The sequence below is a fragment of the Anopheles bellator genome (assembly GCF_943735745.2).
Source record: "Anopheles bellator chromosome X unlocalized genomic scaffold, idAnoBellAS_SP24_06.2 X_unloc_3, whole genome shotgun sequence".
Classification (NCBI taxonomy): Eukaryota; Metazoa; Arthropoda; class Insecta; order Diptera; family Culicidae; genus Anopheles; species Anopheles bellator.
The window spans coordinates 143,778-169,985 of record NW_026684293.1 but is presented as its reverse complement, the minus strand read 5'-3'; the positions used below and the strand labels follow the sequence as shown (position 1 = coordinate 169,985).

At 43.6% G+C, this 26,208-nt stretch overlaps 3 protein-coding genes across 12 annotated transcripts; 2 read left to right on the top strand and 1 right to left on the bottom strand.

The window, feature by feature from the left end:
• The first annotated feature begins 303 nt into the window (after positions 1 to 303).
• Positions 304 to 4,190, top strand: LOC131214147 (bifunctional arginine demethylase and lysyl-hydroxylase PSR). 7 transcript variants are annotated; one of them, XM_058208515.1, is made up of 6 exons: positions 371 to 457; positions 522 to 557; positions 1,565 to 1,715; positions 2,690 to 3,048; positions 3,120 to 3,464; positions 3,539 to 4,190. In XM_058208515.1, the coding sequence occupies exons 3-6, from the start codon at positions 1,643 to 1,645 to the stop codon at positions 3,947 to 3,949; spliced, it is 1,188 nt and encodes a 395-aa protein (XP_058064498.1). In that variant the 5' UTR covers positions 371 to 457; positions 522 to 557; positions 1,565 to 1,642; the 3' UTR covers positions 3,950 to 4,190. The 7 variants fall into 7 exon arrangements, with proteins under 7 accessions (XP_058064504.1, XP_058064503.1, XP_058064499.1 ...); XM_058208520.1 differs by lacking the exon at positions 522 to 557 and having other exon boundaries at positions 322 to 457; positions 1,612 to 1,715; XM_058208516.1 differs by lacking the exon at positions 522 to 557 and having other exon boundaries at positions 336 to 457; positions 1,575 to 1,715.
• An 892-nt stretch (positions 4,191 to 5,082) lies between these two features.
• Positions 5,083 to 8,912, top strand: LOC131214154 (protein MMS22-like). Of its 2 annotated transcripts, XM_058208540.1 has the most exons (4): positions 5,083 to 5,485; positions 5,550 to 5,790; positions 6,987 to 7,280; positions 7,344 to 8,912. In XM_058208540.1, the coding sequence occupies exons 3-4, from the start codon at positions 7,016 to 7,018 to the stop codon at positions 8,834 to 8,836; spliced, it is 1,758 nt and encodes a 585-aa protein (XP_058064523.1). In that variant the 5' UTR covers positions 5,083 to 5,485; positions 5,550 to 5,790; positions 6,987 to 7,015; the 3' UTR covers positions 8,837 to 8,912. The 2 variants fall into 2 exon arrangements, with proteins under 2 accessions (XP_058064523.1, XP_058064522.1); XM_058208539.1 differs by having other exon boundaries at positions 5,550 to 7,280.
• Positions 8,913 to 15,461: 6,549 nt separating this feature from the next.
• LOC131214156 (sorting nexin-29) lies at positions 15,462 to 17,787 on the bottom strand. Of its 3 annotated transcripts, XR_009157009.1 has the most exons (4): positions 16,226 to 17,786; positions 16,030 to 16,117; positions 15,814 to 15,958; positions 15,607 to 15,747 (listed from the first exon to the last, which is right to left on the bottom strand). XR_009157009.1 is itself a non-coding variant. In XM_058208541.1 (3 exons), exons 1-3 carry the CDS (start codon positions 17,548 to 17,550, stop codon positions 15,601 to 15,603), a joined length of 1,776 nt encoding a protein of 591 aa, XP_058064524.1. In that variant the 5' UTR covers positions 17,551 to 17,784; the 3' UTR covers positions 15,462 to 15,600. The 3 variants fall into 3 exon arrangements, 1 of the variants encoding a protein (XP_058064524.1); XM_058208541.1 differs by having other exon boundaries at positions 15,462 to 15,747; positions 15,814 to 16,117; positions 16,226 to 17,784; XR_009157008.1 differs by having other exon boundaries at positions 15,814 to 16,041; positions 16,194 to 17,787.
• Between the last annotated feature and the right edge of the window lie 8,421 nt (positions 17,788 to 26,208).

Below are 26,208 nucleotides of genomic sequence, written 5' to 3'. Positions count from 1 at the left end.
CGTTCGTGTTTTTGGTCCGAGAAAATAGAAATAGAAGAAAAATAAATTGATTTATGGATTTTTTTTGGGTTTTTTCGATTTTGTTGCTATATCAGCAAATAAGAACATATAGTATCCTCTGTTTGCAAACAAAGCGTTTGCTAACAATGTTTACGGTCGGATTCGCCGTCGACTAACCCGCAATCGTTTTGACAGAGGCGCAGCAGTTTGGCATTAATCTGTAATGTCAAAAACATTACGTTATGCCTTATCTGGCCCCCTCAGTGAGAGACTTTCCCATCAGTATGCTCCCCGTGTGTTCTAGTGGTTGAAGCCAATATTTCCTTTTTTGTTTTGGGGTGTTGTAAACAGATTTTAACATTTGTCCAAGTTTTCATAGTGATATCTAATCATTCGGAGTTTTGTTAAATCGAGTCACATTTAACCGGAAACATGATCCCGAAACTTCTCCATAAAAGTGAGCATTTGGAATATTTTTAAAGACAACAACGCCACTTTTACAACATTCGGTAATTTCTTAGCTAATTTTCACAGCGATTGAAGATCAATTAAACAAGGTTGCGAAGGAATTGAGAACAGTATAAAATTTTCGACACGTATCTGAAAATTTTACATTACAGCGAAGCATAGAGTAATTTCTTGTATTCGTGCGAACTCGTTTCTTTGGTACTCGTAGATGAAGCAGAACGGCTAGGCTCTCTTTTACTAGGCTTTTACTCTCATTTCCTACGACCACCTGGTTTTCCTAGTACGTCATACTATTATTTGCTTTATTTTAATCTTTATCACCAAGCCGCGTGTTTATTTCAAATCAGAAAAGCACGAATACAGATTTCGGTTTATGTTCATGCCAGCTGAACGCTAAGAAAATTGAAAGTGTATTGCTACGGTTGGTGCGTTATAAGTGTTAAAAGGGTAACAAGAATAAAAGTGCTTACCCTGAATGTTAACCCTAACTGGGGGACTACATGAGGCGTAACGTAATGCTTTTGACGTTACAGATTAATGCCAAACTGCTGCGCTTCTGTCAAAACGTATATGTTTTTGGCCGAGGCGTAAACAGTTTGACATTACAAATTAATTTTACGCTAGTTTTCACGCCTCATGTAGCCCTCCAGTAACAGTTGTAGAAATAAACACAGTCCAGTCTGTTCCTCTAACTGGGAGGCCTAACGAAGCGTAAAATTAATTTGTAATGCCAAACTGTTTACACCTCGGCCGACCGCGAATCCGACCGTGAACACTGTTAGCAAACGCTTTGTTTACAAACAGACGATAATATAAGTTCTTATTTGCGGGTATAGCAACAAAATCGAAAAAAAACAAAAAAATTTTCATAAATCATAAATTTCATAAATAAGTTTATTTCTCTTCTATTTCTATTTTCTCAGACCAAAAACACGAACCTAAACACGTTTGACATTTCGATTTTATATGTTTGCTGCACACGAACCGTAAACGGTTTGGCATTACAAAATAATTTTACGTTAGTTTTTACGCTTCGTGTGGCCTCCCAGTAAAAGATAAAAAAAAAAAATTTGGAGAAACAAATGAAATTTTCTAGTTCAGTTTAGTTCGTCTTTGCTGATGCGTCTGTTCTGAATCGTTCAGTCATCCTGTAATCACGGCTGATAGTAGTTAAATGGCTGAACCTGTAAAATTATCTCATCGAACTCGGAAGCGTGTGCGTGAAGTAAAACGTAAAGCTAGACCAGGTAAGTTAATACGGCTCTGTAGAAATTGTTTCAGCTTTAAGCCAGTTGTTTTAAGGCGCGGCAGCGCCTTGATTGGCTTAAGTCCGGGCGTTACTTAGTCGTGCCCTCATAGTTCGTTGAAATTGCATTCGCGAAACAAACAACTGCAAAGGCATCATTAATATACTGCATGGTGAAAGATGTTAGTATCAACTCTATATAAAAAATTAAGCTCCGCAAAATGACAGACCGTGTACCACAAACCAAGTGAGATTGTCGTTGTATTGTTTGCGTTCTTAATGTGATTTAGACGACCTAAAGGCCGGTCCACACGCTACGATAATCGCTGCGCAGACACATTGGACCATCATAAGATAATCAGACAATCAGATCATTTAAAACATTTCATGCATTTTTAGTTTTTACCACTTTTGTTTAAATGTAGCAAGTTAGTTTTAGATTTAGATTCTTAGTATTCTAGTTACCTTAGAACTATTTTACCATACACATATTTCAACATACCCAATTTGCTGGGAAAAAGGCTCTGTTCTGATGAGTCGTTTGTAAGGTTCGATAAATGCACAAAACTAACACTAAGAACTAAATAAGACAGACGCAACCCTTAAGGTACTGTTGAAAACCAAATCTTCATGATAGAAGTAGCCATTTCCAAAAATAAATTTCCTCTTCTTGGTTAAGATTTTACCATACAACAAGATTTTTACATATAAGGCACAAGTACTCTTGCAATTCCTTTAAAATTGCGGTATTGAGGTTCTAGACTATCCATCACAAAGTTCAGAATATGAGTATGCAAATGTTTAAAAAAAATTTTTGAATAGAAAATATGTTTTCCCGTGTTTGTTACATTATTTTTCTGTTTTTCTGGTAAATTTAACTATGTTTTGCTATTCTTTGTACTACCTCGCACAGTGTCAACAAATCTAAGTTAATCGCTTTTCTTTTTTCTTTTGGGGTGTGCTGCTTCCATCTAGAACTTTATGCAAAATCGGCATGGGTACAATTAGAATACCATCAGAAGTTTGAATTGTATCGTAACTTCGACGATAATGTCGAGCGCATTGATGTTGCCAAGGTGAGCCAGGAACAGTTCATCGAACGCTACGAGCGTACGTATAAACCTGTTGTAATAGAAGGCATGCAAAAGGGATGGAAGGCTGAACAAAAGTGGACGCTGGAACGGCTAGCCAAAAAGTATCGCAATCAAAAGTTCAAGTGCGGCGAAGATAACGACGGTTACAGCGTCAAAATGAAAATTAAATACTACGTTGAGTACATGCGCACCACGACGGATGACAGTCCGTTGTACATATTCGACAGCAGTTTCGGTGATGTATGAAAACGAAACAATACCGGGCTTTTAAAGTATGGCGAAATCATTAAACTAATCGTTTTTTTTTGCAGCATCACAGGCGCTGCAAACTGCTTGAAGATTACGACGTGCCAGTTTATTTTCGGGACGATCTGTTCAAGCATGCTGGTGAAGAACGCCGCCCACCCTATCGGTGGTTTGTGATGGGACCAGCTCGCTCCGGCACTGGGATTCATATCGATCCTCTAGGCACCAGTGCCTGGAATGCGCTCGTACGAGGCCACAAGCGTTGGTGTCTGTTTCCTACACACACACCGAAAGAGCTGCTCAAGGTTACTGGTAACATAGGAGGAAAGCAACGTGATGAAGCTATCACCTGGTTCAGTATGATTTATCCCCGGACGAAGCAAATCGACTGGCCAAGTGACTGCAAACCGGTTGGTAGTTGTTCTCCACCATATTGGCAAAATTACCTTATCTAACATTGTAATGTGTTTGTTGTGCCTTTTAGTTAGAGATTCTACAAAAACCGGGTGAGACAGTTTTCGTGCCTGGTGGTTGGTGGCATGTCGTCCTCAACCTAGACGATACCGTTGCGGTGACACAAAATTTTTGCAGTCGTACCAACTTTCCTATAGTTTGGCATAAAACGGTGCGTGGTAGGCCGAAGTTGTCAAACAAATGGTACAAAGTACTGCAATCGTTTGAGCCGGAACTGGCGAAGATAGCATCAGAAACAGATCTTCACCAGGGCACAGGTGTGGCGTCGGATAGCTCAAGCAACTCTAGCTCTTCATCTTCTAGTTCAAGCAGTGATGGAAGTGATAGTGATTCGAACACGGACAGCGGTCAGGAATCGCTTTCAGCTCGTAAATCAAGGAAGCGTCGAAAAGATAACCTCGGTCCCAGCATCATGGTCTGATTGTCGCTCTGTACTTATTATGTACCCTATATTGCCTCAAACTAATGTTGGTCATCTGCTACGAGTCTGTACAATGTATTTCATTTACAGAATTTCAATCATTTTATTTCTTTTTTACCAAACTGGACCTCCCCAGTTTCGAAGATAAGTATTAAATAGGTTTTTATTATTAATCACAAACGCTTCTATGGTGAAAAAGATAGATTCGTTAAAAAAAAAATAAATAGTTCTGCCACATTATTTCGGATATCATGGCTAAAATATTATGTTGGAGAATTTCATTTGACGGTTGGAGCGAAAAATTTCATTGTCGTTATTTTTGACAACACGATTGTCATAATAAACCCGTGCAAGAAATGTTTTTTTATAGCAGCGCTCTGGTTGTTTATTTGCCTGCTGCGAGCGCTCTCATATCCCCCTATTACAGAACTCGAACTCGGTTACGGAATTCACTCAAATGTTCATTTGAGTTCATTTTGCTATAGCTTTCTCTTTCTGTAGTCTCGCTTGCTGTATTCTGCTTTCTTTCTTACTGTGTTCACTCGATCGATCGAGTTTCGAGTTCGAATTCTGTAATAGGGCGGATAGCCTTCCTAGGGTACCCAAAGGATAACATGCAGTTCATTCCTAGACCTAGGTCGGCATGGCCCATGTTCGTTAAACAGCATAAACCATTTCGTATTGGGCCGTCATATGAGCCGTAAATCGGAGCGTAAAAACGTCAGATCGTTTAGGCTTCGAGTGGCCGGTTTAAAATATAAAAATATAAATATGTTCTTTTGGATTTTGTTGCTATATCAGCAAATAAGAACTTACATAATCCTCTGTTTGTAAACAAGGCGGTTGTTAACGGTTTTTACGTGTCCGCTGAGGCATAAACGTTTTGACATAAGCACAAAAAGTTTGGATTTTATCTGAAATGTTAGATCGTTTATTTACGGCTCGTGTGGCGGCCCAGTAAGAATTACCTCGAGATGTAGACAACTGTTTCCATCATCACTAAATTACTGCAAGTTCATACTGGGGGGCTACATGAGGCGTAACTGGGGATCTACATTAAGCGTAACGTAATGTTTTTGAAATTACAGATTAATGCCAAACTGCTGCGCCTCTGTCAAAACGTTTACGGGTCGGCCGAGGCGTAAACCCGAGCGTAATTATTTTTTTCATACGCTTTGCTTACAAATAGAGGATAATTTAAGTTCTTATTTGTTGGTATAGCAACGAAATCGGAAGAAAACAGAAAAAAATATTCACAAATCAATTAATTTCTCTTCTATTTCTATTTTCTTGGAGCAAAAACACGAACGTAAACACGTTTGACATTTCGTTTTTTATTTTTTGCTGCCACACGAAGCGTGAACGTTTTGACAGCTCCGCAGCAGTTTGGCATTAATCGTTAATGTCAAAATCATTACGTTACGCTTGATGTAGCCCCACAGTTACAAATTAATTTTACGCTAGTTTTCACGCTTCGTGTAGCCGCCTAGTCAAACATTCGCTCAGACGGTTTTCATCAATCGGCTAAGTTGCACTGTAGCTACGGACCTTAATAGAGAGTTGTTGGTGAATATTATATTGCTAGTTTCAATTATTGCAGAATAAAACATGTTCAACTGTACGGCGAGACCGGTGGATTCGGCAGATTTGTTGCGGTTCGCAAAAGATGCAGGGTGCTCAATGTGCAGCACATCACACAAAGGGAACGTCATGCTATGTGAGCAGGTGGACCAGTTTTTCCCTTCGGTGTGCGACCGTCTCCTTTCTACTGTGGTCGATAGCATCCAAAAATTGAAAGTAGTCGGAAAAAAGCCAACAGGCGTTGAAGTGCAAACCGAAAGGTTGGTGATAACGGATTCGCTGAAACAAGCAGTGTGCTCTTCGCAAATAATTGAGGATCCTAAACTGAGTGAAACATTGTTGTTGCTGACTGATGTTCTACCGAGACTGACTGATCCTATACTCAAGAATTATTTGATTAGCAATAGCACAAAAGAGATTACGAGCTACGAACTGTTCCATGGGGCGTTGGAATGGCGCTGGTTGCTACTGCTCCTGCCGAATGAAGTGAAGAAAAAACAAGAAGAAGAACCTTGGAGAAATATGAGAAAAATTATAGAAATCACAAACCTGTTCGCGCAACTGTACCGCGAGATGATGATTGATTTGCTGGGACTGGTGTTCCAGTTTTTCGAAAACCACCGTCTGGAAGAAATCGTCGACAACTATCAGTTAAGCTGTGATTGTGTCAGTCTCATATGGTTCGGCATGATGGCATTAGCAGATCAATCGGAAGAGCGGCTGAACTTCTGGTGTTGCTTTGACGAGAGTATCCAACTGGTGGTAAACGATCCAAAGCAAAGATGCCTGTTAAAGGTTTGGCTAATTCATACTTTAGCAGAGCTTTGTGATGAAGCATTATTCCGTGAAATGAAAGCTACTGGGATATCCTTGGCAGCCTTATCACCAAACCCTTGCATTATTTCAAATTTGTTGGAAGAGTTCTCTTTGGTCAACCTCAGCGAACAACAGTTGCGTGTATTTTTGCTGCTCATTAAACCAGTTGCCACCGGCATGTGGGCGGAACGGTCTGATGTTGTGACTCGTCTCTGGGACTACTTCGCCTCGAGATTTGATACCCTATTTTTGAACACAACCGCGTCATCATCACGTAGCCCGTCATTAACTGACTTTATCCAGCAGAGCCAGGCTCTAGTCGCATCAGGACAGACACGGGTAGATTTGGAAACTACCAGCCTGCGCATATTTATTAATCTGATCACATTTACAATCGACTATTTCACGAAAAGGGCTGACGAACGGATGATTCATATCATATTCAGTCGCATTTTCGTGGGGCTGAGCTTTAACAAATATTCCAATATGACGGAACAAGCCATTTATAATATCTGCTTGCTAATAACCGCAATACTCAATGTTATCAGCGGCTATGAGATTTTTCCACGAGTGTTGCAACACATAAACATGATCCCGATAATGTGTGGTCAAATGACCACACCTAACGATACCATCATAGGGCGCATCGTTGTGGCGACGCAGGTGCACATGGCGGTGTTGGTGCGGTTAGGTAGCACAAACTACAACAAAACGATGCATGTGCAGCGATTCTTAAGATGCTTCCATAAGGCTCTAAGCAAATACGCTAAGAACCTTCTGCCGGCAATGGTTGTGATTTCAGAAGGAATGTTACAGCTGTATAAACAAGCTCAAACGAGGGGATCTTATGCTCTAGGCGAAGTGTATTTAATCGACACTTGGATTGCAAAATATTTGGAGTGGTCTGGCACCAACCGGTATCAGCTTTTATATGGTAATAAGTTATTCTTAAAACTCATGCTGTTTGTATATTGATGTTTCTTTTATCGCTTTCTAGTCATTGCTACGGGTATGCAGAAGGCGGCAACCACTAAACAATTCATAGAGGCAATTAAGCGGCACATGCTGCAATTTGTGCAACAAAAGTTCTCGGAACCACGTTCAGTCCCGCCGTGTATCACTCAGATTGCCGCCTACTTGACAGTCAACGAGGAGTCATCAAGGTGTGTGTTTGGTATGTCAGACTCACCAATCCTCAGGTTTTTTCTTACTTTCGCGAAATGTCGAACAGCCCATTGGGATCAGCGGCTCGATTATATTACTCGTGTTGTCACAATCGGCCGAGTGGGGGATCTAAGCATAAGGGTTTTAATCCAACAGTGGCTGCAGCTGTGTTTTATTCACAACAATGAGAAAATGAGAAAATATTCCCAGGTCATTCGTAAAACGAGAGAATTTAAGATGCTCTGCGATATACCCGAATACGATCTACTTGAAACTAACGAAGAACCGATCTCTCTGTTCTTTCGTTACGTCGGCGAACGATACCACGAGATATTAGGTAGAAAGCGGCGTCGGCTGAAGGAGCGGTTGGTTTTACTGTTTCAGGATTTTTCAGAATGGATGCCAAAATCAGATGGTAGCTTACAAAAACGGTTTCTTACGGTACTGGTTTCGGCCTTGAACGAGTGTCCTGAGGCATTTTACGATCCTTCCTGCAGCCAGTGCGTATTTCAAAAGGCTTTTACTTACTACTTTCTGCCTTTCGGTGTATATTCAACGGTCAAAGTATCGCTCGATTATGTTGTTGCCATCGCAGGTATCTGGAATCAGGTATTGCACATTCTAGCCACGATGTCATATAACACCGACATCGTGATCAACAACTACATCACTAATATGCTCATAAAGTGGCTACCACAGTTTGCAAAACTACCCAAATCCAACGACGCCGTGCAGCCATTGATGCAATTTTTCTGTGGTACCAATGAAACGATAGTTCGACATGTGATGCCGCGCATCGTTAGCGAATTCATCGAACTGGTGAAATGTCGGCCCAGACCAAATACACGGCAAGGTCTATTAATGGTACAGTGGTTATTGGAGGCTTTGATGGTTACTGAGAAACAAGATAAAGTGGTACTATTCATTGGTCTGCTTGGTTACCCATTATTGGAGCACGCATTCAAGTGCGACCCGTGTGAACCGCAACAGACGCGAGAAATAGCTACCAAGGTGGTGTTTCATATGATAACTTGTGCAGATCAATGTGATACGATGTATATTGCAATGCGTGTCGTATTGCTCAAATTCACGAGGGAGTTTATGCTCCAAGCGTCACAAGCATGCTCTGCTTTCCTACTACGGTTAGCGGAAAAGAGTACAAACATAATTCGCTTAACGATGTATATTTTACAACTGGACCTGATAAACGCGGATGTGATACCGAACAATGAAAATGAATCGATGCTAAAGAAAGCTGTTGACGAATTCATTTGTAAATTAGACCAACTCTTCGATAATCATGATAATGATTTTCTGGAGATTTAAAAATGCGAACAAAATTACGAATCACCTAGAAAGCTAAGCTACCAGCGAATTTAAAATAAAGTTATTTTGCTGCATTCACGGCACTATATGACTCGTCGTTTAACTGTCTACATTTTTTTTAACTTGGTGCACGGGTTGCATTCTGCCAAGAGATTGCTCTCTGTCGAAAATGAGCTGACGAGCTGTTCCCACAGCACCCGCCGGGGAGCCCCTCCGGAAGACCAAGGCGATGATATTGTAGGACCGACATAAGGACGAGAGCTTCCATTTGACACAGGTTCTCTCCGGTTATGGCGTCTTCCGGGAGTACTTGTACTTTAAGAAGATCGCGTTTTCCCCCGATTGCACCTTCTGCCCTGGGATGGTGGAAACAACGGAGCATGTCGCCTTCGAATATCCGCGGTTCCATGATGTGCGCGTCAGGCTGCTGGGGTATGGAACTGCTCACCCCATTACTGCGGACAACCTGCAGGAGCGGCTTCTCATCAACAAGCACACGTGGACGATGGTCAGCGAGGCGTTTGCCGAAATAGTTCCTCACTCTGGAGCGCGAGTAGCGCCACGAGCAGGAGACGACGGCTACTAGCGCGAGGGATGCGATGACCCTGGCGGAGCAGCCACCACCGAGGGAAGACGAGGCGGAAGCGGCGGTATCAGAAATAGCAGCAGCAGCAGCAGCAACAGCAGAAGTGACATTAGTAGCAGATTAATCCTGCGTTTGGGGCCATGATCAGTGCGATCACAACAAACCTGTGAACGATACCCGTTCCTCCCTCCGGATAGCCCTATGGAGTAAATACAGGGGAGGAACAATGTGGGCTGCGTGGGACATATTTTATTCTTCTAGTCATTAAGTTATGTTTATGTTTGGAATAAAATCAACGTCCTTTTTTAACACAAACAAGTTATATAGTACGACCGATAACGCGTGCGGAAATTCTCGTCATCGCTACCCAACTGGTCCCCAAGAAAGCGCCTGGGCCGGACGGGATACCGAACGGAGCCATCGCCGTGGCGATGAAAGAATACCCGGAGGCGTTCCGCCGGCTGTACCAGAGATACCTGGACGAGAGGCGCTTCCCGGAGCAGCGGAAGGTCCAGCAGCTAGTCCCGCTGCCGAAGCCAGGCAACACCCCCGTCGAAGCCTCGTCCAACAGGCACTTTCGGCACTTAGGCATACTGAACACTTTCGGCAAAATGTTCGAGCGGTTAATATTATTATTTATTTATTTCCCGCTCGACGAGTGTGAAGCTAAATCAAGCGCAGGTTACTTACGATCTATTTACAAACATTTGTCTTATATTATAACCCTGAACAGGGACGAGTTCAAACTTTAATGAAGGCTTACAAACATCGATCACTGACAAACGGTGTCGCTGACGAAAACTGGATATAGAATTATGGTAGTCAAAATATTTATAGTGGTAATTAAACTGTGTGATGGCGAATGTTAACGACTCAAACATCCCAGACCGAGTTTTCCGGAACGCGACTCCGAGACCCGAAAAACTAATCGAAGACTACTCAATTGAGGTTTTTTCTATATCACAAGCATGCTAAATAATTTTAATTTAATTATTACCTGTAATACAAACACAAATTCATCATGAAACTATTTTAATTCTCGCACCAAAAATTCAATGTGTCTTGAACTTCCAAATATAAGCACAAACCATCTGTCAAAACACAAGACTTCGCCCCACTCACCCAAAAACCAAGTGTACGAACCTTGGCCACTTTTTGTGTACTATTTTCCCACAGTTGTAGCATTTTATCCGCTTCTTGAATGCTGTTCCAGCACTTTCTGTTGCTTTGTCGTCATCATTTTTCTGTTCAATTTGCCTTTTGGTGTCAAAATCCATCAGTCGTTTCTTCACAAAATCGAGTGAGACTCCGTCTGGGATTGTTTCAATAGCTGTTACGACTGATTCGAATGATTTTGGCAGTACCAACAGATGAAGGCATACCGCGTCATGTGCGTTGTTTGCATCTTCGTACTTCAGCGTGAGAAGTTTCTATCGCAGATACAACTGACCAGTCACACCTCGTTCTTCAAACATGCCTGGCAATTTGCTCCAGATTGCTTTCGGAGATGTGCATTACCCAGAGAACAATTTTGAGAGCCCGAGGCTTCCCCTGTGCCTGCGACGCGACGGAGGAAGGCTGAGACGCCCGAGATCGAACGCCCCTCTGCCTGAGACGAGGACGAGAAAGGGGGAGCGGGCCGGTTCATGAGAGTCCGCTCGTAGGTAAAGGAGTAAAAGAGCGAAAGAAAGAGGAATACAAAAAAGAGATAGCGAGATTGAGTAAAAATTGTAAGTCCAAGAGAGAATGTGCAGTCTAATTTTGTGCCCGGGTCAAATGCAAGTTCGGAATATACGGTGGATGGATTAAAACTTCCCCACCAAGCTCCCGGACTTTTTGGCGTCCCGGAGTCACTAAAGACGTGCGTAACATTTCGTTGTCCTGTGGGAACATAAACCCTCTTCCGTTGGCCGATTCTGCTCGGTTCTGGTCAATCACTAGCATCAAACAGTGCAGTTTTTGACTGTAGGGATCAGAATTTAGTGTTTAGCCACACGGAAGCTACTCAACAATTCCTTTCAAGTTCCACCATATACCCAGTAGAACCTTCCTAGCTATTAAAGCCTGTCCCACTTAGAATCCGGAAAAGTTGTATGTCTTCTAGCAGCGTGGTGGTCGGATTTCAAATATTTTGACAGCTATGTCTTCAGTAAACATTCAACTGTCAGTGCTGAAAGTTTCATCTTGATACGCGGAGTTTATAGAAAGTTATGCTTAATGGAACTCAGAAGGAGACATTTTGCAAATTTTGCAGAATTTGCAAAAAATTTACACACTCACATCGAGAACCCCACATGGTCTACTTTAAATGTCTCAAAAAACAAACTACAACTATATATGCTGTGTTTTACCATTTTCGGGAACCCAATACCGTAGATCAAAAGATTCAGAGTAGACGTCGTAGTGGAACATACGACCAGCAGCTGAACTGGAATGTTTTGAGATCAATCAAATCAAATCCTGGACTTTCGGTTCGGGATGTTGCAAAAAAATATAGTGCCAGCAGAAATACTGATCAGAGGATCTGTCTACAAAGAAACTACTGTTTTTTCCTTGCATGTAAACATCCAAACAGGACACTTAAGCAAAACCTAGTCGTTAAAACACGCGCAAGAAAGTTGTACGCGAAGGTTTCGACGAGGTACAAAGGATGCTTGCTTACGGGCGACGAAACATACGTGAAAATAGATTTTGGATTGCATCCTGGGCTAAAAAATTGTCTCACTACGGCACGGGGAGATGTCCCCTTCAAGCTCAAATTTGTATTCGCCAATAAATTTGCACAAAAATTAATGATATGACAAGGAATTTGCAAGGTTTGCAACAGAAATCAAGGTTTTCATCACAAACACGACGATGAACTCAACTCTATACGAGGAAAAGTGCCTCAAAAAGCGAGTTCTATCATTTATTAAGTCACACAAAGGTCCGGTAAAGTTTTGGCCTGATTTGGAAAGCTGCCACTACAGCAGGGATGTAGTTCTGTGGCACTTTTACAATAAGGTGGATTTCAGCGCAAAGGATATCAACCCACCTAATTGCCCTACAATTCGCCCAATCGAAAATTATTGGGCAACAATCAATAGGAAGTGGAAGAAGACTGAAAAGGTGATGCAAGATGCTGCAGAGATGGCGAGAAATCGGAAAAAATTGGCCACTGAGGTGGACCAGATGATTGTGCAGAAAATGATGGCGCGCATTCCACAGAAAGTTGGCGATTTCATCCGACGAACAACAAAATAAATTTATCACATTTTTCTCTTAAAGTACAATAAAATACATTAATTTTAACACCTTCACATGTTCCCTAAGTCAAACCAACCCCGAGATACTTCTTCTTCTTCTTCTTTGGCACTACAACCGCTGTGCGGTCTTGGCCTGCACCAGAGACAATTGTTAATGTCAATTATCCCTGGTGCTATCTATAACAGTTCGTTTTTACGGGCGGGGTTGTTGGTCCCGCGCCAACCCCCTCTGTCAGCGCCGGTATCGGGAATCGAAACCATGGCCGGTTGAGTGACAACCCCGAGATACAGCTAATTCAATTGTTCCGGATTCTAAGTGGGAGAGGTTTTATTCCTGGTTTGACCACCGGTTAAGCTGCATCACCACGGTTAGACCAACACCGATCTCACACAGTATTTTCGTATGTATCTCATTTCTCATCCCCAGTACCGTTCCGATTAAGATCCCGATCTTTAGCTCCTGAACGATGCTCTGACTACTAACATGCCGATCAACTTTGATTATTTCTGTGATTTTATCGACATTTTCGACGGCGGGTCTGCCTGTGCGAGGTGCATCTTTCTCCTTCTTCTTTGGCACTACAACCGCTGTGCGGTCTTGGCCTGCACCAGAGACAATGTTAATGTCAATTATCGCTGGTGCTATCCGTAACAGTTCGTTTTTAGGGCGGCGTTGTTGGTCCCGCGCCAACCCCCTCTGTCAACGCCGGTATCGGGAATCGAAACCATGGTCGGTTGGGTCGCAACCGGTCCCGGAATTCAAACCCTGGCCAGCTGCGCTGACAGCGAAGAGCGTTACCGACTACTCTATCGGCGGGGGAGGTGCATCTTTAACATCAAAAATAACTGAAACGGGTAGACGAAACAAAAGTTTATCACAACTAGCTGTTAGAGTATCGACACCACAAACACCATGCACAATTTCAGCAGCCTAACAAGGTTAGGTTAAATTTTCACCTTTATCGGACGAAAACTGTAAAATGTACCGAATTTTCTCTTCGTTGACCTCTATTGTTAACACCCTGTAACTCAGAAACGAATGGAACTAACAATAAATAGTGAAAGCACGAGCCTTAATTTGAAACTGTGCGATCCATACTTCACGAGATATCCAACACTAAAGGCATCTATCGTGAAATACGAAAAGACTTTTTCGACCATCCAATCTATCACTATTCTGAGGCCCTGGTGAAATGGTCACTCGCTATGGTTTGCGCCGATTCTTTCGATATTCCAGCAAGGTCAGGAAGGTCTAGGACTGTTTATGAACAATTTTAGTGCACTAGTTCTTTGATTTTATTGACATGTAGATCACCAGTAGATGTAGATGATCGTCCTGGCCGTGCCTCTTTTTCAACGATTTTCCAACCCTTTTTGAACATTTTGTACCACTTATAAACTGTTGCTTTCGATAAATTTTGCTCACAGAAGACCTTCTGTCACTTTTTACATGCACCAGCAAACACCTAGAACGCTCCAAGTGCGCGAGCCCTCATGTGTTGCTCAAGGCAACTAAGTGTGGAGTGCTACACGCCGGATCAGGCTTTGCTTAAAGCGTGCACACCGCACATATAAAAGCGTATATTAAGAGTGTTGAGAGTCGCGTGTCTTGGTGTGCTGCCCTATTGAGCAAATACATAAAACGCCAAACGCCCGCCTTGCGCGCGATCTCTCATAAGTTGCCGTAGGTAACAAAGTGCAAAGTGGTACACGCCGGATCGTTCCTTGCCCGAAGCGTGCACACCGCACATGCTGCTTGGTGGACATACAACTGAACTATGCCCTATGAACCAAAGCATATTCACCTTGCGCATATGAAAGACCATATCGAACAGCAGTGGGTTGGCTCACAGGCGGACGTCTGCGACAAGAAGAGGACCACAAAGTGCTGTGACATATCGTGGACGAGCTATTTCCACAGCAACCACCGATGGTCTGGCCCGAAACAGCGCGCCCAGGGACAGCTACTGGGACGATCCGTGCGGTAGCGGGGGGTGAGCTAATGGCCATTGCCAACGGCCTTGGCCACCGAAAGGCTCCTGGACCTGACGGCATTCCTAACGCAGCCGCGACTATTGTCCTGCGATTATACCCAGCCGTGTTCTGCAGCCATTTTGGAAGGCTTCTTGAAGCAGGCTCCTTCCCAGAGGAATGGAAGCAGGAAAAGCCGTTGCTGATCCCAAAGCCGAGAAAGCCACTGCTCGCCAGGCTTAATGACCGACTGGAGGACAACAGCGAGGGACCGCATCTCTCTCCGAGACAGTTCACCTTCCGCGCAAGCGATGTATCTTTTGTTAAAAGTGAGCAATTTCACTTCAGTTTGTGTCAACCCTCGCATCTGTCAAATGCGATCATACAAATAAAGACGCAACGGCTGTTTTGAGTCTAGCCGACTTACATCACTCGTCAAGTAAACTTTTATCATCTTTGACGCTGGCAGCGATGTTTCCTTGATGCTGCCCGGATGATCGTCGAGGATGTAGCGGACCCGATGCGATACGGCTGCTTGAACCCGAACGCCCTACGCGTTTGCATGGCGGTGTCGCCTAGATGTTAGAAACGCGCCACCTGGTCGGCGATTGAAGCGGTGCTTCGAAAACAATAGCATACGACGTTGCTGTGCGTGCTCCACAGTTATTGTTCCGAACGTCGGTTGCTGTACGAGACAGATCAAGGGCCTGAGGTCCATGATGTCAAAGTAGACGTTTCGCAGGGCTCTATCCTTGAACAAACCCTCTGGAACGTGATGTATGATTACGTTCTGTCGCTTACACTTCCAGATATTTGTCGTTAATTGATTTTTATTGAGGCTGGAATCTTTAAACGGGTTTTTTTGTTATTCTTAGAAGAACAGAACCTCAACAGAACAGAAAAGGGTTATCCAAAAGGGTATTTCTACAGAGCAGTTGCAGTTCCACTGTATTTAGCAGTTCTTAAGTAGAGGCGTCGCAAAGAAAAGGGAACGTTTGTTCAAGCTGTGTGCGCGTGTTACATGCTGCTACTTCAGGTAGTATGGACACAAAAAGACTATTCAGGTAAACTTGCAATCGCTGTCGACGTTGTTCAACAAAATCGGCGTTCTGGAATATAAAAAAAGAAATGAAAGTTTAATTTTTTTTTTCCAAAGCTTCTCAGCGTATCCTTACCATGTAGCCAATTTGCTTTTTCGGAGGAAAATCGAGGTTCTTTACGGTGGGATACTCTTTTAGGAGACGTTTATGAAGCTTATAAAACTCATTGTAACGTCGATATATACTCCAGCTCTCGTAGCCCACTGTTACTGTGGTTCCGCTGGTATGAGGAGATTGTGTTATGCGTATTTCGTATACATGATAGGGACGGCGCGAACGACCTTCGCTTACTTGCTGGATGGCCTTCGGAATGGCAAAGTTAAAAAAAGTCACAGAGAGACAATTCGACTGCATCAACATTCTTAGACGTTGATTTTCACTGTTTGTTCGGTGATTGATTTTCGTGAAAAAGAAAGAAATTTTTTTCATAATTTACGGATAAAAATTGAGTTTACCTTTACTAATAAAGGCATTGATGACGACGTACAGACTCAGCTCGGCCACCCGGGATTCCAGCAGAAGGCACCGTTCTTCTAGCTCGTAAAACTTCCGTTTCAGCTTTTCGTTGCGTTCGGATTCATGTTGTCGGGCGACAGCGAGTGATGTGAGTGATCCCGTTATTTCGTCCTCGGTTGTGTCGTCCGGATCACAGAGCATCCTTGTCGCAATTTTATCAGTACTAGATGTCGAGCAGATAGCCGTCGATGTTGCGGCCGCAATCTGGTGATCGGCGGTACAAGTCGGAATCTCACTCTCGATTGAGGGATTAACTTGTTGGAAACCGTATGATCTAGTTTGGCAGAGTGAGTGCTTACTGGTGCAAGAACGACAGCACAGTTGCACATGGGCGTTTGAAGTTGCATCGGGCAGACAAAATCTATTAACCAACGTCAACGCTTCGTCGTCTCCATAGTCATCATGCGAATCGTCCGAATCGACGAATATTGGCGTTTCCTTGTCGCTATTTTTTGTGAAATCTCCGGTCGAAACATCTTCCGCGATTGTGTTCTTTCCCGTTAGCTTGATATTTACAACTTGCGACGGAGAGGCATTTTCAAGGATTTTTCTCTCAACTGCGTTAATTTTGCGCACTGGACCGGCCGGAGGGTGGGTGACAATGATTGGTTCACATCGTTGCTCTACTCTATGGCCATACAACGATCTTATATTCAGCTCAGGTACGTCAATCGCAATCGCAAATAGGATCGAGTCAAGGCCTGTGGCAACATTTGGCAATAAGCTCTGCACTTCAACGTCCCTCATCAGTGCCCACGGTTCGTAACATTGTTCGAGCAGTTTTTCATCACTCAACCATATCAGCACATATCGCTCGAGCGCTCTTTCGTTCAGGATGGTACGCAACAAAGCACGTCCTTTACCACACCGCGACCACACGTGTCTCAGTTTGTTGAAACGCTCCTTCTCGTGGTTCGTCAAATGTCGGTTAGCAAAATCCCACAAGAGTGGTGCCCCCTCACCACCGCCATCAGAGTTATATGTGACAAGCTCGACCACATTCTGCATCATAGTACTGTTCGTTCGAAGCCCGTGGGAAAGAATGCGCTCCCATGCGTCACACAGCAACAGTACACGGGGATCGTCTTCTGTGGCGAGTTCGGTTTTGTTGCCATAGTGCTGTTGACAGTCGCGAACCGTAGATAACAGCTCGTTCACTAAAGCATTTTGCCACTGTTCTTCCTGATCGACCGCGATACCACTGTAGGCACAACCGCTAACTATTTCATCAATAATTCCTAAATTTATTCCTAACACTGATTTTATTGACAATGGACTGAAGGTAAAGTTGGTCATATCATAAAAGAAATTACAAGCGTGGTCTTTCAGGGGTTGAATTATTTGTGATTAATTTGGTATTATGTTATTACGCCAACCTTATACTACACAAGTGTTGTGCAGATTACAAGTTTGCAAAACCCCAAGTACGCACTATAATGTAGCCTACCCTAAAGAAGTTCTAACTGAGAATGGCAGATTGAACCTAACTCTTAATTTGTCTTCGGTTTTCTATGGGATTTACTTACACTGGCGTTTCGACCGAAGGCCAGGGCTCGTGAGGACAGGAATCTTAAATTAACATCGCAAAAGCGTTACTGCCTGGCTACACGATGTGCAAATTAACGTTTTCGGCATTTCAGATAAATGCCAAACTGTTGCACTTCTGTCAAAACGTTAATGTGTCGGCCGATCGCAAATCCGACCGCAAAACCGATCGCAAACACTTAGCAAACGCTTTGTTTACCAACAAAGGATAATGTAAGTTCTTATTTGGTGGTATAGCAACAACATCGAAAAAACAGAGAAAAATATTCAGAAATCAATTTATTTCTCTTCTGTTTCTATTTTCTCGGACCAAAAACACGAATGTAAACACGTTTCACATTTCGTTTTTATATTTCTACTGCCACACGAAGCGCAAACGAAATGACGTTTTTGCGGTCCTATTTGCGCTTCGTCTGGCGCCCCAGAAAGAGAAGCAAATACGCAAAGGTGAACACATACCGGTACATCTGCTACACTTATGATAGTATGGGTGTGTATACGCAGAAATCTGAGTCGAAAACGTACACACATAAAACGTTGTTACCTTCCTCACGACAGTGTGCGTGCGTAAGCCCGATCTGGCCATACGAGGGCTGTTCAAATAGTAGTAAGATATTTGAATTTTCGCGGGATACGTAAGTTCGAATCTCGATATTTTTTGCGTTAGGTTATCCGATCAAAAAAAGCACTCTATTTTTTATTTTTTAGTTTTATTGAAAAATTTAGTTAAAAATAACGTCGATATAACGTCGTTTTTCGTTCAAGTAGATTAACAGCTTTTCGCTTTAGGGTGCGCTGGTGATGGCGGAAGCGTTTGTTTGCATCGACAAAAAAAAACGTTAAACCTGCGAACATTTTTGTACCCCTACTCTGTCCAGAAAATTCGACTGACTCAGGCCGGTCCACACGCTACGATTTTATTACGATTTACAATCGTAGAATTATTACAATTCTCAAACTCGTTTACGGAATTCATTCGAATGTTCATCTGAGTTCATTTTGCTATCGCGGCAGTCGATCGACTTTCCGTACGGAAAGGATGAACTTTCCGTGGCGGGAGCTTTCAACTGGATGAACTATTTCTCGGTTATCGAGTACTTTTGGCATCATGAAACCCGTACTCGTACTCAAATTTGACAAACGGATTTCCGTCAACTTTTTGCTACGGAAAGAGCAGCTCTGTTAGGATGTCTTTGATTTTATCAATTAGTTTGTATTGTTTATGCTCCGCAGGGATAGCTAAGTAGGCCGAAAGGATACTGGTGGGTTTTTTCATTCATGTGGTAGCTAATTACCCCGTAAAGAAACTAATTAGCCCGGAAGAAAGGAGGGCAAAGGTAGGTAAGTGTTTTAATCGCAAATCGTTATATTTTCAGTTTTTTCGCTATAACTGTCGCTATCGAAAACGTGATACGCGGAAATCATCTTCAAATTTCAGAAATATAATAGCAAGAATCGTACGCACATCTGAATTGCTATCTGTGTATGTGTATCTGTGTGTGCAATGTTCACAAAAATGCACCAGAATGGCAGTTCGTACTCGAAGAGCTTGACAAGCTTTCACATTTAGACTTTTTAGCACATTTTAGCACATTTAGCACACGGAGCTTCTCTAATTGAAAACCGTGCTCCCGACCATGTAGCTCAACAAACGAGAACGAGAAGTTCACTCGAATCCGCCGTACGAGTTCTGTAATAGGGCGGATATTCGGTTCTCGACAATGGCCAGAAAGAAAGCCCAACAGCGAGCAATATTTTCTGTCTCTTTCCCGCTAACAGAGGGTGCGATCCGGCACTCTAACGTCAAACTGTTACTGGGGGGCTACATCAAGGGTAACGTAATGATTTTGACATTAACGATTAATGCCAAACTGCTGCGGCGCTGTCAAAACGTTTACGGGTCGGCAGAGGCGTAAACCCCTCGCCAGCATGGTGTCCATCGTACTGCTGCTGCAGGAGGACGAACGCTGCATTGGGCGACGATGGCCAGCGATTGGGCAGCAAACGGAGGACACCCATCCACCACCAGACGCGACGGCCCTGCGCAAAAGGGAGCGTTTGCGCACTATCAGCCAGTGGCAAGAGCAGTGGGCGGCGGCGGGGCTAAAACCAGACGCTAGCCGGTATCAACGCTGGACGTACCGAGTCATCCCGGACATCACGCGCTGGGTCAGCAGGAAACATGGACGTGTGGATTTCCACATTTCCTGTTGAATATACAGCCCTGGCAGCACTGTGAATGTTGACAGCACTGTAGCTGTCAAAACGACTTTCTTTCTCTTCTGTGCGTAATCTTGCAGCGTAAAGACGTGTTTGTTATTCTTGTGTTCTAATAAAGTTCCGTCTGTTAAATTATAAACCCACTCAGTCTCCAACAGGTTATGGGCCCAGGCATCTAATACATAAAAGATGTACGAAGAACAGACAGAACGAGTACTTTTGCCTCTCTTCGACGGCACAAATTTCGGTGCATGGAAGTTCCGCATGCTTGTGTTGCTAGAAGAACACGAGCAGATCGCGTGTGTTAAAAGCAACATGGCGGACTTGCCCGAGCTGGAAGAGCAGGCTGACGACAGTGCTGCAGAAAAGAAAAAGAAGGAAACGGCACGCGAAGCTCGATTGAAAAATGATCGTCGATGCAAATCATTGCTGATATCGAGAATACACGACTCGCAGCTAGAGTACGTGCAAGGCAAACAGTCGCCAAAGGACATATGGGATGCTTTGCACCGTGTATTTGAGCGAAGAAGTATTGCGCACAGAATGCATCTCAAGCGCCAAATGCTCTCAATGAGATTGGAAGGCGGCACCTTACAACAGCATTACCTACAATTTGACAAGCTAGTTCGGGAAATTGGCGCAACAGGTGCTGAGTTAGATGAACTAGACCAGGTATGTCATATATTGCTGACGTTGGGAGACACCTACGCTGGTGTGGTAACTGCCCTAGAGACGATGCCGGAAGAAATGTTATCGGTTGAATTCGTCAAGTGTCGGCTCTTGGATGAAGAGACCAAGAAAAAAGGGGCAAAGCCGTCATCTCCAAAGAGGAACGTGCAAGCGGCGTTCGTGGGCACCAAGCAAATAAAAAAACAGTTCAAATGTTTTGAGTGCAAGAGACAAGGACACAAATTGAGTGAATGCCCTGAAAGGAAAAAGCAGGAATCGAGCAAATCAAAGGCTTATATAGCCAAATCTAAGGAAATGTGTTTTGCCGGATTCAGCAGGTGCATGGCTCGTGGTAATGAGTTAAACAGAGTACATTGGTACATTGACTCGGGATGTTCGGAACACATGATTAACGACAAATCAGTATTCGATGAACTAGTAGAGCTCACTCAACCAATAGAAATTGCGATTGCAAAAGATGGAGAATCCATCATAGCAAAACAATCTGGAACCGTAAAAATCGTCTCGATAGTGAACGGAAAAGAAATTAAGTGCTCAGTTAAAAATGTACTATACGTACCAGAGCTTCGATGCAACTTATTTTCTGTCACTCGATGTGACGAAGCTGGCATGAAAATAATCTTTGAGAACGATTTGGTCAGCATATACAATGATTCGGAAAAGATTGTCACAGGTTCACGTAATGGAAAGTTGTATCGTTTAGATTTTTTTGTGAACAGCCAGAAAAAGAAAGCTATGACAGGTGATTCGTTGGTATCAGTCGAGCAAGAGCACCTGAATTTAGAACTGTGGCATCGACGTTTTGGCCATCTGAATATTCGAAGCTTAGAGGAGCTGATAAGTAACGACATGTGCATCGGTTTAAAAGTGAATGATCGCGAGAAGAATGCAGAACACATTGTCTGCGAACCGTGCATGATGGCCAAGCAAACGCGAAAACCTTTCAAATCGCGTACGGAACAGATATCATCGCGTGTTCTAGAACTTATACACTCGGATGTTTGCGGACCAGTGAATCCGATTGGTGAAGGCGGCATGAAGTATTTTGTTACCTTCATAGATGACTGGAGTCATTTTGTAATGGCATTCCCGATGAAATCGAAGGACGAAGTCTTCGATTGTTTCCAAGAATATGCAGCTCTAGTATCAGCAAAATTTGGTCGGAAAATATCACGATTCCGGTGTGACAACGGTGGTGAATACAAGAATCGTCCATTTTTGGATTACTGCAAAAGCAATGGAATTCAGATAGAATGGACAGTGGCTCATACTCCAGAACAGAACGGAGTATCCGAACGAATGAATCGTTCCCTCGTTGAGCGTGCACGAGCAATGATCGAAGATTCTTGTGTGGACAAACGTTTCTGGGTCAATGCAGTGCAGACAGCTGCGTATTTATTGAACCGCAGTCCCTCCAAAACAATCGATTCTGAGATGACTCCATTTCAGCTTTGGGAAGGATCGAAGCCAGACGTTCACAAACTGCGAGTTTTTGGGTGCACTGTATTCGTCCATATTCGAAAAGAGGAACGAGACAAATTGGACGCTAAATCGTGGAAAGGAATATTCTTGGGTTATGCACACAATGGATATAGAGTATGGAATCCAATGAAGCGCCAGATAGTGCATGTTCGTGATGTAGATTTTGTGGAATCTATACGAAATGAAGATGATCAATCAGCTATAAAGGAGTTGCAGGTGATTGAACAGACCAATAGTTCTGAAGCAAAGTCGACATCGAAGGACGATAGTTGTGATGCAGAAGAATCTGTCGAAAATCATAACAGTGATAATGATTTGATAGAGTCTGGGTCAAAGCGCAATCGAAAACCCCCTGCATGGCAAGCTGACTTTCATATGGATTTTATGGCATGTGCAATGAATGCTATGGAATATGTTGAGGATCTGCCTAGAACATTGGCTGAAGCCAAAACTCGCAACGATTGGCCGAAATGGAAAGTAGCCATTGAAGAGGAGATGGCTGCTCTCGAAAAGAACAAGACTTGGGTATTGACCAAACTACCAGGAAATCGGAAACCGATTACGTGCAAATGGGTCTTTAAAATTAAGTCTGATATGAATGGAGATCCAGATCGCTACAAGGCTCGACTGGTGGCTAGAGGTTTTAGTCAAAAATTCGGTCTTGATTATAATGAGACATACTCCCCGGTCGCGAAACTGCACACCTTACGAACAGTTTTGGCTATAGCTTGTCGGGAAAAGATGGTAGTTCATCAAATGGATGTTTGTAATGCATTTTTGAATGGATCGCTTACAAAAGAAATCTTCATGGTGCAACCGGAGGGATTCATTGAAGGGGATTTGATACGCGATGGACGTATCTTTCTCAAGTATCTCCCGTCTGCTGATCAGCCCGCGGATCTGATGACAAAAGGTCTACCCGTTGCAGTATTTCGTCGTCATCGTCTCGGCGTTGGACTAGAGGACTGCAGGGCTGAGCAGGGGTGTTGAATATACAGCCCTGGCAGCATTGTAGCTGTCAAAACGACTTTCTTTCTCTTCTGTGCGTAATCTTGCAGCGTAAAGACGTGTTTGTTATTCTTGTGTTCTAATAAAGTTCCGTCTGTTAAATTATAAACCCACTCAGTCTCCAACATGTCCCAAGTGCTCTCGGGACATGGATTCTTCCGAGAGTACTTACACGTAAAGAAGTTCGCACGATCCCCTGACTGCAGCTGGTGCCCTGGTGCCGCGGAGTCAGCGGAACACGCAATGTTTTACTGCCCGCGGTTCCAGCGAGAGAGAGCGGAGATGCTGGCAGACGACGGCCGCACCCCCCTCACGCCGGATAACCTGGCGAGCGAGATGCTGCGGAGCCCGGAGTGCTGGCAGCGCTTTGCCCGAGCCTGCCGAGCCGTAACGCTGCAACTTCAACAGGCGTGGCGAGAAGAACAGCGACTGGAGGCCGCGGCTGCGGCTGCTGCTGCGGCGGCTGCTGCAGCAATAAGATAAGTTGGCCTTCTGCACAACTTATCCGACAAACATCTCGTTAACCGTGGGGTTAATGACGCTGTTTGTTAACTTGTTAACCGTACGTTCCTTGTCCGGCTGTGCAAAGCCAGAGCGGAGTAGCGACTGACAGCTCCTTGTAGCGGAGCTGGAGCCGTCTATACGACTACATCCGCGACTTGCGAATGTGACTAAATGTATAACTACTTGTAAATATGTGCTTTATTTATGTATTTATGTATATATGAATAAATCTGAATAAAATGCGATGATACATCGCATTCCTGCCCCCCTGTATGCCAGACAGGATCCAGACGGGGGGGAGAAACAGGTTGTTTTCCCGCATCGGGAAAAATTAAAAAAAAAACAGGCGTAAACCCGAGCGTAATTATTTTTTTCATTCGCTTTGCTTACAAACAGAGGATAATTTATGTTCTTATTTGCTGGTATAGCAACAAAATCGGAAAAAACAGATAAAAAAATTCAAAAATCAATTAATTTCTCTTCTATTTCTATTTTCTTGTGCCAAAAACCCAAACGTAAACACGTTTGACATTTCGTTTTTATATTTTTGCTGCCACACGAAGCGTAAACGTTTCACGCTTCGCTTCGTGTAGCCCCCTAGTTAGAAATTTCCTGTTTCATACAGAACGTACGACGCAAGCAAATTGACGTCGCATCATCGGTGTAAAAATAATGTTTAACAGTGAATTTAAAGCTGTTGCTTATTTCGGTAAATAAATTTAAGCATCGGGAAGCATTTCTCGATAAGTATTTACTTCTAAATAGTGAAAGTGCACCGCGTCTGTTTCCATTTTCAGCTGACCATTAGAAGCGTACGGGACAATGTCGATAGGGCGGATGGTACAGGATACATGGAATACAGGATTCAGCGATGGATACACTCTACGTACACGCAGAGATAAGTGAAAAGTGCATGTACATGGTGGAGTAGTGAAACAATTGTGGAAAATATTGTAATTGTAAAACATTTGTGGTTATGAATAAATACAAAACATTGTTTACAACATCAGAACGATTTGACAATTCATTGAGAGTATGTAGGTGAGAGGTATATGGAATGAGAGGAAGAGAGAATAAAAAAATAGGGGGAAACGCTCACGGCGCCCATACGATTTCTTCCGCTATAAGCTTCACCCAGTGAACAATTTTGAGAGCCCGAAGCTGCCCCTCTGCCTGCGACGCGGCGGAGGAAGGCTGAGACGAGTGAGATCGAACGCCCCTCTGCCTGCGACGAGGCCGAGGAAGGGCGATCTCGCAGCGTACGAAGTGAGCATGAGACGCGTTCGTTGGTTGCCGGGGAAAGAACGGAAGGAATCCCCGTAAGTTGTGGAATCGCCGTGAGTTTGCAGGTCGAAGACGAACGTTGGAGAGAAAGAGAAAGGAATAGAAATAACAGAGACAGCGAGATCGGCGCAAAGTCCCGAAGTTCCGAGGGTCCGACAGTCTTGTCTTTGTTGTGGACTTGTGCCAAGTGTAAAGTACCAAGTGCTTGTGCTTCTCTGTCGATCACGGGTGATCCTGATAGAAATAATCTAGGTAAGTTTATTGGACAGTATTCAGTGACACCCAAATAATGTTGAAATGTTTTCGCTTTGCTCGTTTCAGATGTCCAATCAGATGTCCAGATGGGATGCAAAGGATTCGATGCAATGCATTTTACAACGCGTTTGAAGGCAGCTACGCACCAAATTGTGAACCGCTAGTGCAGAGTGAAGAGTGTATGCGAAAAAAGAGAGAGAAAATATATCGAAATGTACCGCCAAAATACGAACTGTTTCATTTTGGTTAGGGGGAATATGGGAGAAAGAAAACGAAAAAAGCGAGAGAACACACAGGTGAGAGACAGGGGGCCGCTCGGTGAGAGAATTCAATCCACTGCTCGCTCCATGGACCTTTCGGCTGCTCGGAGCGATTCTCCCATATAACGCTATATGGGGGAAAGTATTCGAGACAGCCGTTCAGAAGCTTATGGGCTGTGGTTCAGCAGTCGATTTTAAAGAGAGAAGGGCGAAATTGTTCACTGGGCAGGATTCCGCTCCCAGTGAGCAAAATTGAGTGCCTGGCCGCAATTTCAGGTTCACTTTTCAGGAACTTTTCAGGAACCGTTCACGATTTCATACGATTTTTGTATGGCAAAGTTCCAAAGGAAAGCGAACGGAACGTGAAACGGCGCAAGGAGTAGAACGCCAAAGATGAACTCTCCAGCGTGACCCCCTTGTCTCCCTCTCTCCTGTGTGTCCCCTCTCTTTCTTCGTTTTCTTTCTCCCAATTCCCCCTAGCCAAAATAACACAGTTGGTTCGATTTCGAAGAGTATATTTTTGCTCTCTTTTTTGGGTTCGCGTTCACTTTTCACACTTCTCTATAGCGATCGTAGCAATTTGGTGCGTCGACAATATCGCTTGTTGGTGACGCCGTAGACACGTTGAAAAATGTTTTGCATCCTAGTTGAACATCTGAAACGAGCAAAGCGAAAACATTTCAACATTATTTGATATTCACTGAAT

What these genes read in the sequence shown, in the direction of transcription:
- LOC131214147 (XM_058208520.1), top strand. Translation starts at nt 1,643, where the DNA reads ATGGCTGAACCTGTAAAATTATCTCATCGAACTCGGAAGCGTGTGCGT. An exon ending in TCGACAGCAGTTTCGGTGAT is followed by an intron (nt 3,049 to 3,119) that starts GTATGAAAACGA and finishes TTTTTTTTGCAG; the next exon opens with CATCACAGGCGCTGCAAACT. An exon ending in GGCCAAGTGACTGCAAACCG is followed by an intron (nt 3,465 to 3,538) that starts GTTGGTAGTTGT and finishes TGTGCCTTTTAG; the next exon opens with TTAGAGATTCTACAAAAACC.
- LOC131214154 (XM_058208539.1), top strand. Translation starts at nt 5,558, where the DNA reads ATGTTCAACTGTACGGCGAGACCGGTGGATTCGGCAGATTTGTTGCGG. An exon ending in CCGGTATCAGCTTTTATATG is followed by an intron (nt 7,281 to 7,343) that starts GTAATAAGTTAT and finishes ATCGCTTTCTAG; the next exon opens with TCATTGCTACGGGTATGCAG.
- LOC131214156 (XM_058208541.1), bottom strand. Translation starts at nt 17,550, where the DNA reads ATGACCAACTTTACCTTCAGTCCATTGTCAATAAAATCAGTGTTAGGA. An exon ending in CGGGTGGCCGAGCTGAGTCT is followed by an intron (nt 16,118 to 16,225) that starts GTACGTCGTCAT and finishes CCGAACAAACAG; the next exon opens with TGAAAATCAACGTCTAAGAA. An exon ending in AAAAGCAAATTGGCTACATG is followed by an intron (nt 15,748 to 15,813) that starts GTAAGGATACGC and finishes TTTATATTCCAG; the next exon opens with AACGCCGATTTTGTTGAACA.